The sequence below is a fragment of the Pogona vitticeps genome, chromosome 3, assembly GCF_051106095.1.
Source record: "Pogona vitticeps strain Pit_001003342236 chromosome 3, PviZW2.1, whole genome shotgun sequence".
Taxonomy (NCBI): domain Eukaryota; kingdom Metazoa; phylum Chordata; class Lepidosauria; order Squamata; family Agamidae; genus Pogona; species Pogona vitticeps.
The window spans coordinates 181,421,742-181,431,253 of NC_135785.1; the positions used below are offsets into that span (position 1 = coordinate 181,421,742).

Below are 9,512 nucleotides of genomic sequence, written 5' to 3' on the forward strand. Positions count from 1 at the left end.
AACCCTGCCAATTACTTCCCCCTTCACATTTCTTACTCCCATTCAGAAATTAATCAAGTATCTCTTACAAAATCATGTATGCCTCTTTCTAGCACAATGCAGATATACTCTGTATTCTGTTATTATCTCTCACAGTACTAGCACAGAGGCTTCCGTTTTGTCTGTGTTGTGTGTGGTGCATAAAAATATAATCAGCCCCACACTTGCTGTCCTCTCTTCTGCACCCCGGAGAATTTTTTTCTTTCCCCAGGAAGTAGGTTTTCAAAGTTTCAAGGGCTGTCGCAACAAGGTTATTTTTCTAATCGTAATCTCCGAAATTTCAAGGAAAGGGGCAAAGATGTATGCAAGAAAGAACTGGGAAACGATTAGCTAAACTCTACAGTTAAAAGCTTTAGATCACTTGTTCCCAACCTGGATCCTCAGATGTTCTTGGACTACAACTCCCAGAAATCTTGGCCAGCAAAGCCAGTGGTGAAGGCACCTGGGAGTTTTAGTCCAAGAACATCTGGGGATCCAAGGTTGAAAACCACTGCTTTGGATCATCATATGCGACTAGCCATCTCTGGATAGCAGCAGTAGTTATTCCCTCTGATAATTAAAAAAGGGTTGCTTTTGTGGTGGTTGTTAAAATATAATTTTATTGATTTTAACCTATAAAACAAATCTATAGGTTAAATACAGCTCACTGGTTCGGGTATCTGACTGTGGAGCCAGAGCCTGGGAGTTTATGTTTGAAAATATAGATTGAACATCCTCTGCTTTCCGTTGCGCATTTCTTTCAGAGTGATGGAACACTACTGGCTACAGGATCATACGATGGCTTTGCAAGAATATGGACAGAAGATGGTAAAATGGCTATTTCCAAATAATTAAGGTGCTTCAGTATACTGAATCAATTCCCAAGCTATTTGAAACATTACCTTTTTGCTTTAATGTACATTACAGGAAATCTTGCAAGCACCTTAGGTCAACATAAAGGACCCATCTTTGCTCTGAAGTGGAACAAAAAGGGAAATTACATTTTAAGCGCTGGTGTTGATAAGGTAAGTGTTGAGATACATACCATGCAAGTATGTTTTAGCTAATGCTCTTGGGATGACAGCATCCCTTTTTGCAACACCTGCTTTTAGGAATGCAGCAGAATTTACTTTCTCTTCATCTGGGGTTATTTTGCAAAATGTCTTGTTTTTGTCAAATTGAATTATTGTTCACTCAGGAGACCACAAATGTGAGTCATGTGAAGCCTGGCTTGGATATTCCTGTGTTTACTGTATGGCATAAGCAGTTCTACCCCAGCATTAAAAAAAAATATATCAGCATCTTTGGAGACAGCATCTGTAGAAATTTAGTTTTCAGCTCCTAAAATATGTATCAGGGAATATATCATTTCTGTTAACCTAGCAAAGAACAAACACATGCTCTGAGAGATAGGTAGTGACAGACTTGAGGAATCTGAATGCTTGCAAAAATGCATGACAAAATTCTTAGAATAAAGTGTGAAGGCAAGAGGAGAAGGGGACGACAGAGGACGAGATGGCTGGACAGTGTCATCAAAGCTACTGACATGAATTTGACCCAACTCTGGGAGGCAGTGGAAGGCAGGAGAGCCTGGCATGCTCTGGTCCATGGGGTCACAAAGAGTCAGACACGATTTAACGACTAAACAACAACAAAAAGTGTGGGGAAAATCCAAACAGCCCAATAAATAGTAGAAAATTAAGATGAAGAATGAAGTGAGTCATGGAAAGGAACATGACTAGCTGGCTGGACTTTGAATAGGAAGACTCATCAATGCAGCTTCACTTAGAAGTTTCACTTGTTCTGAAATAATGCTGTAATTATGATAAATTGCAGGATCCCCCCCGAAATAACTTCCCAATGTTCTTATTTGAGTATTAATTAATTAATTAATTGCAAGTAATTTAATATTGCCCTTTAATTACATTGAGAGGGTATATTACAAAAAGACTAGAACTATCAAATTATTTTGTTTACCATTAAGGTGAAAGCCAAATAAAGAAATAAATTAGTGTGATTAAAATTGCATCTAAAAACCTAGAAAAAAAAAATAAAGGATAACTTTCCTAGCACTGAAAGGACAGTAAGGTAGGTGGCTGGTGAACTTCTCTTGGGGGATATTTAATGACTGGGGCACCAACACTGAGAAGGGGGCCTTTGACATTTTGGCTTCAGTTTGAAGTACTGTCTTCAAATAAGTGCCAGGAATGTGTATCATGGCCCAGATTTGCACTCTCTGTGACATATATATAGACTGATGTGTGTGGTTTTTTTTTTCTTCCCATTTGCCTCATCAACCACAACAGACCACAATAATTTGGGATGCTCATACAGGGGAAGCTAAACAACAGTTTCCTTTCCACTCAGGTAAATTAGCTTTCAGTTGACTTACTTAAATGTTTTTATTCCTACTAATTTCTTAACAAAGCGTAGAACAGCTTATCCTTTCAGAATAAAACACAGAGCACAGTGGGTGAGACCCACTTATTGCCAACTTCTGTAAACCCATTGAGTCAGTGGGACTTGATAGGTATTGACCTTACAAGTCCCATTTATTCAGAAGGTCTATTCTAGCTGGGACTAACTGTTGGCTTTGTCGCAATCAGCACTTTGATCATTAATTATATCAGGAATGATCTACTATTTTAAAAACTGTCTATTTAGAGCATTTCTTTGGAAGATATACAGTATGAGGGACAAAGAGGGCCTTGCTCCCTAGTCTGGTAGATGGAACTCAGGACAGGATATCATTTTGGATGAGAACCAGACAGCTTTAAGAAAGCTCATTGCAATGTCACCTAAAAACAGAAAGGCAGAAAATGTCATCTTTGTTCTATTACCATCATTAAGATCCCACCATGTTTTATGATGTTAGTGTGCTGTTGCATCTTCAGTTCTAATATCATTTATAATGTGTGTCTGTGTGAACTCGTCGGAGCACAACATTTGCACTCTTAGTAAAATGCTGGATGGATCTTCCATCATTGCACCCTCCAACTTAAAAATAGCCCATAGCTTACCTAAGGGAGTGCTTTCTATGGGAATCCTCCCTCTTTCACATTTCAGGAGTTAATGCTTGCTAGTCCATTGACATGGTGTTGTAAACAATGGCACTGTGATGTTGTTCAGGAATGCTTGTGGGGATAGACTGCCGCATGTGACTAGAATCAGCTTAACAGTCATCATGTGGTCCTGCGGAACTAGCGTTGAGTATTTCATTGGCAGATTTCCTAATGGTCCCTCTTTTGCTCTCCTTTTACAGCCCCTGCTCTGGATGTAGACTGGCAGAACAACACTACTTTTGCATCTTGTAGCACTGACATGTGCATACATGTATGTAGACTTGGCTGTGATCGTCCAGTCAAAACGTTTCAGGGCCATACGGTAAGTATGACTGTTGCTTTTAACATGTTGCAGTTCCACAACTTCAAGAGCACTTGGTGAATTGTCATCTTTGCACACTATCATCTTGTGCACACATACATTCTTGAGAGTTAAGTTCTCTGGAAGTTAATGGGACTTACATCTGAGTAAGAGATTTCCAGAAGCTTGGTTGTGATCATCCACTACAGCAAAAATATCAGCAATACTAAAGGCTAGCAGATTTCATTATGGCATAACATTAGGAGCATCTGATGAAAAAATAGTATCCCCATCACTAGTGTACATCATAATCGAATTTATTAGCTTTTAAGAGTCCACAAAGCTTTTGGCTTTCCATGAATAGGATTGCACTGTAATGAATTCTTATTTCTGAGCAAAGTTTTACTGTACTTTGCAAAAGGAAAAGCCTTCCTTTTCAATTAGAAATGTAAATGTGTAGTGGTTGAAACCTTGTTGCTTAGTGTAATTTGTCACACTAGATGAGGCCCATTGAATCAGTGGGGATTTGGTGAGTCAACTTCTCCATCAATTGTACTGATCCCAATGGGTCTATTCTAGTTGCCATTTACTACGCTAAGCAACAGGATTTCAGCCAATAGGTTACAGTTTATTATTACAAAGGGAAGAGAGCATAGCTCTCTAACAGAACACATGCTTTGCACACAGACGGTTCTCAGGGCAGTCCATGACAGCTTTAGTTTTGACTTCTGTCTGAAATTTTGGAGAGCCACTTCTGGGCAGTGCAGGCAGTTCTAAGGTAGACAAAACCATGATTGGATTTGTTATAGGGCAGTTTCTCTAAAGATGGCTCATTGAAGCTAAACTATGCTTTCACAGCCAAATAAAACTGAGCTGCATTTATCCTATAAAAATGCATTTTTTGCCATTCATATTATTTCCTATAATTGCCATAATTACAGTGAAGTAATAGGAGATGGGAAATAGTTAGGTTTTTCAAGAACTAAAGAGGCAAGGCAATCACTTAGCATACAGTAATTTTACTTGCCGTAATGAATTAAACCTAGGTGGCCCTCTTCTGGGTAAAAACTGTGGTGCAGTTCATGGGCAAAAATCATTGATAAAATATATCTTTATTTCAGAATGAAGTCAATGCAATCAAATGGGATCCCTCTGGTATGCTTTTAGCATCCTGTTCCGATGATATGACCTTAAAGGTAAATTCAGTCTGATTTGAAGTCTTTGTGCCACATTCTGCAGAAGTGTTAAAAGGCATCAGCTGTTGACTTCTGACGTTTTCAGCTTAGTTCTTCAATTTGTGTGTGTTTCTGCCCTAATAATTAAAACTATTTGAAAACAAGCTTTATCTGGCTTTTCACAAGTATATTTTCTTAGTGAGCTGCACTGTAGCCATTATAAAGAGATTTTCCTCTTGGTTCTTTGGATAGATTTGGAGTATGAAGCAAGATACGTGTGTACATGACCTTCAGGCACATAACAAAGAGATTTATACTATCAAATGGAGTCCAACGGGACCAGGGACCAGCAACCCCAGCTCCAATATTATGTTGGCAAGGTAAAAACCAAACAGTGTTACATCTTTTGCTCACTGGAAATCGCAAACTGTTCCCAAGCCCTTGAGATTCTGCATGTGTGGCAATATGTTTTCATTGTGCTTTATTTTTACATACCTGTTCATTCATTCACACTGTATCCTCCCTCAAAAGATATTAGGGCCTCACTTGGGAATCCACTCATTTGATCCTCAAAGTAACCAATCAAGTAAGTTAGGCAGGCCCTATAAGTAAATTCCCCCAAAGGGACCTGCATGTATAAACCCGCCGGAAGCTGGCAGAAGAGGAATGGAAAGCTGCATTTCTTTGCTGGATCCAGCAGAGGGGGCCTTTCTTTTGTGAGCACCATGGTTGGTTTCTATGTTGTGGAAGGACTAAGTGCTGCATGACCTCTCCATATTCCCATGCGGCTGTCTGTCTGCAGTATGTGGTTGCCCATGGCTACCAGGCAAATGTTCAAATATAAGTCTAGGCTGGACTGATAGCCAAAGATCCACCCAACAAATTCCATACATTGTAATTTGGAATCCAGGTTTATTGCCTTATTAGCCAAACTGAAAACATTCCCCCCATCAGTGGTTCCATGAGGAAGAGAACCCAACTTCAACGTGTATCTGGGAAGGTAAGAAACCATGCACTGGTTCTGTCCATGTGACATTGTGAAAGGGTGTCTGCATGGAAGAAAAAAATGCTTTTAATTTTTACAGAATGTTTTCAGTGACTAGTGTGACTGTTTTTCTATCTGAAATCTTTTGGCTTTAATTGTTTACCGCAGTGCTTCATTTGATTCTACTGTTCGGTTGTGGGACGTTGAAAGAGGAGTCTGCACTCACACGTTAACCAAACATCAAGAACCTGTCTACAGTGTAGCTTTTAGTCCTGATGGAAAATATTTAGCCAGTGGGTCCTTTGACAAATGTGTCCATATATGGAATACTCAGGTAAGATATTGCAAAATGGCTTGCATGAAATATCTAATTGAAATAAGATTGTTGGTAATATCACCTCAAATACAATGGGGGTGCTTTTATAGGTGTACAGTGGTGCCTTGCTAGACAATTACCTTGCAAAATGGTTTATTCGCTAGGTGATGAGTTTTTGCAATCGTTATAGCGCTTCATAAAACGGTGTTTCCTATGGGCGATTTTCGCTTGACGATGTTTGGGTCCGTGCTTCGCAAGACTTTTTTTTGGGGGGGGGACCGTTTTTCACAAGACAGCAATTTTGACAGCTGATCCATACTTCGCAAAACAGTTTTCCTATGGGCCATTTTTGCAAAACAATGACGATTTTCCCCCATTCGTTCGTTTAGTCGTTTAGTCGTGTCCGACTCTTCGTGACCCCATGGACCAGAGCACGCCAGGTCCTCCTATCTTCCACTGCTTTCCCCCATTGGAACGCATTAAATGGATTTCAGTGGGGAACCGCATTTCGCAAGACAGTGTTTTCGCAAAACAGCGATTTTCGCAGAATGCATTAACATCGTCTTGTGGGGCACTACTGTATACATTTACTATGGCACAAGTTTCCACACACCCCATAAACTTAAACAACGTGGTGTTCAGTATGTGTATGTGGGAGGAATATTATGACAAGGAGTCCAGATATCCCAGCAGTGCAGCAGAGAGGTGTACCCCACCTGTACACACCTGTAAATGCAATCCAGTCAAAAGAGTGAGAGATCAGAATGATAATGAATCAAGATTAATAGATCCATGCAAAGGTACAATTGCTTCCTGGAGTGCTCCCTGTCCTTCTTGAATACTAATCTGCAAAGCATCTCAGCAAGTAAAAATCTTTTGCATCTGATGCTGTCAAACTTAACTGAAAAGCATTCCCTCATTTTATAAGCTAGATGTCTTGCATTATAGAGTTGCAGAAACAGTCAACAGTACCAAAATGGAGCTTTATGAACTGACATGTTGTCACTACTGACAAAAGAACTAGGAGGGGAAATATGCACAATATATTGTGCAGGAGACATGATTCATTTAGATCTATAAATGTGTACCCAGCCACTGCAGTATTTTCAAGGTGACTTTCAAGAGTGCAGATATAAAACCTTATGAATTTATAACCGATAAAACCAGCAATTTCCACCTCAACACTAAACCAACAATTATAGTTTAAATATAAGTCATAATAATAAAGAGTGTAAGATCATTGGATCATTCTCTTGGACTTCAGAATTTCAGATTTCAGTGCCAGCTGTGGCTTCCAGGCAGAAGCCAAGACAGAAGCACTTCTATTTGGATACCAACTTAAGAAAAAAAAATCCTCACTGAAATCCTGTTCCTTTGTGTAGTATCTCACTTCACACTATATTAAGCCGATTGAATCAACGGGGATTTAGTGAGTCAACTCCTCTGTAATCTTCATTGATTCAAATGGGACTGCTGTAGTTGTGACTTAACTGCAGTAATCAACAGCCTTCAGACATGAGGTCTGGTTAGCTTTATCATTTGATAACAATTTTTAAAAACGTTTTAGATGACAATGACCAGTAATTTCAACTCAGTGTTAAGCATAAAACTGTGACATGGAACCCTGTGCTGCACAACTCACACTATGAACCATTGGCTTTTCTGTGAAATCCTATAGGTTGGGTTCAATAGAAGGTTATATAACATCCTCTTGACTAAATGTGCCAAATATCATGATAATACATGATGGACCACAGAGTTGATAGACAGCGAGGTACTTAAGAGTATCAGAATGGAGGAATTCAGAGATTTCTACTACAGAAAAAAAAATCTACTACACAGATTAGATTAAATTGGACCAAAGAAAGAAAATCTGCTATTGCTCAACAATTGTTTTGTTTTAAATATATGAAGAACATGTTTTCCTTTCCCTTTATATTCTGGCTCCAACATGAAAAGTCTGATTTAATGGATTGGTTTAATTTTATTTTCTCCTTTCCTTTAGTGAGTGCACATATTATAACAAATAATATTTGTGTCTCTCCTCCTGCCAGCCTATCCTCACAACAGCCCTATGAAATATGTCAGGTTGAGAAATTGTGGTTAATGCAAAGTTATCCACTGATAATCCAAAGTTATCCACTGTGAACAATCAAGGTTTTAAACGCAGATTCTCAAATCTTAGTACAGTAGGACCCCCATATCCACAGGGGACCAATTCCAAGCCCTCCCCCCATGGAAACTGAAAAGTGTGGATTATAGCTAACACAGTTCTGTTGGACCCAAGACTTCCTTGTAGCTGTCATTTTTATCTCAATGGGGCCTCTATAAATAAGAGCCAAGTTGAAATCTTTTCGTGTTCCTCAGTATGCTGAAGACGACCAACTTCCTATCTTTCTTTCACACACCCGCACACAGTCTGAATGGATCTGCAGATTTTCTTCTTTGAAGACAATTAACAATCCGCTTCTGCCCAGAAATATTGAGAAAGGAGCTGGCTGGAAGCCATGAAGGGCAGGAGGTGGGAAACCTATCTAAAGGGGCAGTTTAGCTTAGGTTAGTGCCCCTCTTCCTGCTTCACCAGCCAGTCCAGCTCTGAGTTTTACAACAGCAACACGCTTTGGAAGAAAGCTGACGCAAGCTGCTGGGAGACTATGCAAAATGGTGGTGGCTTCCCTATATAACGGAGTGTTTGGTTCCTTCTCGTGGCCAGTCTGATAATTAGATCTTGAAAATCTGTATTTGTTGGTATTTTCATTTAATATTTTTAATATTAACAGACCATGGATAAGTGAATCAACAAACCTTGATCCAGCGGGAATGGTGGTCCTAATGGACAACAGTCTAACCATTATACTGCACAGGCTCTTTTTAAACCTGAGTTCCCTTTTACTTCCAAAACAAAGAATCCTGGTTTGTCCTTGGCTTACTAACCATCACATTATGGCAGGACCAGGAGAAGTAGGACACTCAGCTGCTGAGGCTATGTCATTGTGTAAGCACTCTTCAAAGCTGCAAGTAACCTGGCCATGTCTTCATAGGCAGCAGGTCAAAACTGACCCAAGCATTATTTCTGCGTGTTTTAAAAATACCCACATTAAGAAAACCAGAATAGTTGGACCATTTGACCTCTTCATGATGGATTGATTATCTGTCTGTTTTCAGAGTGGAACTCTAGTACATAGCTACAGAGGCACTGGAGGAATATTTGAAGTCTGCTGGAATGCTAGAGGAGACAAAGTGGGAGCCAGTGCATCAGATGGATCGGTAGGTTTCTACAGATGTGTTTTTAGCTGTCATTGTTACACTCAGTCCTTCTCAACAGATTTTGATGCAGTCATGTTAGTGTTAGGAAATGTACACTTCAGTACTTCAAGAAACACACAGGACTCAAGTCTACTCTACATCCAGCCTTCTGTGTTTAATCTCTTTACTGTCACTACGGGGGGGGGGGGGGGAGATGGCTGAAAATGTCTAGCTTAGTTTATCACTTCAGCTTTAAATATATAGAAACAGAGAAAGCAACAAATTGCATTAACTCCCAGAATTCACTTATCAAATGTGCTAAATGTAATTTTGGTATCTATTCATTCCTCACACTATCTGTGCTGGGTTGGGCTACTCTAATAAAGATGTATTTCATGTCCAGATTTTT

General features: G+C 39.6%; 1 protein-coding gene across 8 annotated transcripts in view; it reads left to right on the forward strand.

The window, feature by feature from the left end:
* TBL1X (transducin beta like 1 X-linked) overlaps positions 1-9,512 on the forward strand; it is a 195,542-nt gene that overhangs the window by 182,190 nt on the left and 3,840 nt on the right. For 7 of the 8 annotated variants that reach the window (XM_072994387.2, XM_078390371.1, XM_020786717.3 and 4 more), the window contains 8 exons: positions 783-846; positions 946-1,043; positions 2,325-2,385; positions 3,281-3,402; positions 4,503-4,577; positions 4,809-4,936; positions 5,710-5,875; positions 9,023-9,124. In XM_072994387.2, coding sequence (XP_072850488.1) covers positions 783-846; positions 946-1,043; positions 2,325-2,385; positions 3,281-3,402; positions 4,503-4,577; positions 4,809-4,936; positions 5,710-5,875; positions 9,023-9,124 — 816 coding nt within the window. Of the gene's footprint in view, positions 1-782; positions 847-945; positions 1,044-2,324; positions 2,386-3,280; positions 3,403-4,502; positions 4,578-4,808; positions 4,941-5,709; positions 5,876-9,022; positions 9,125-9,512 lie in introns of those variants that run through there. The other variant, XM_078390372.1, reaches the window with a different exon arrangement.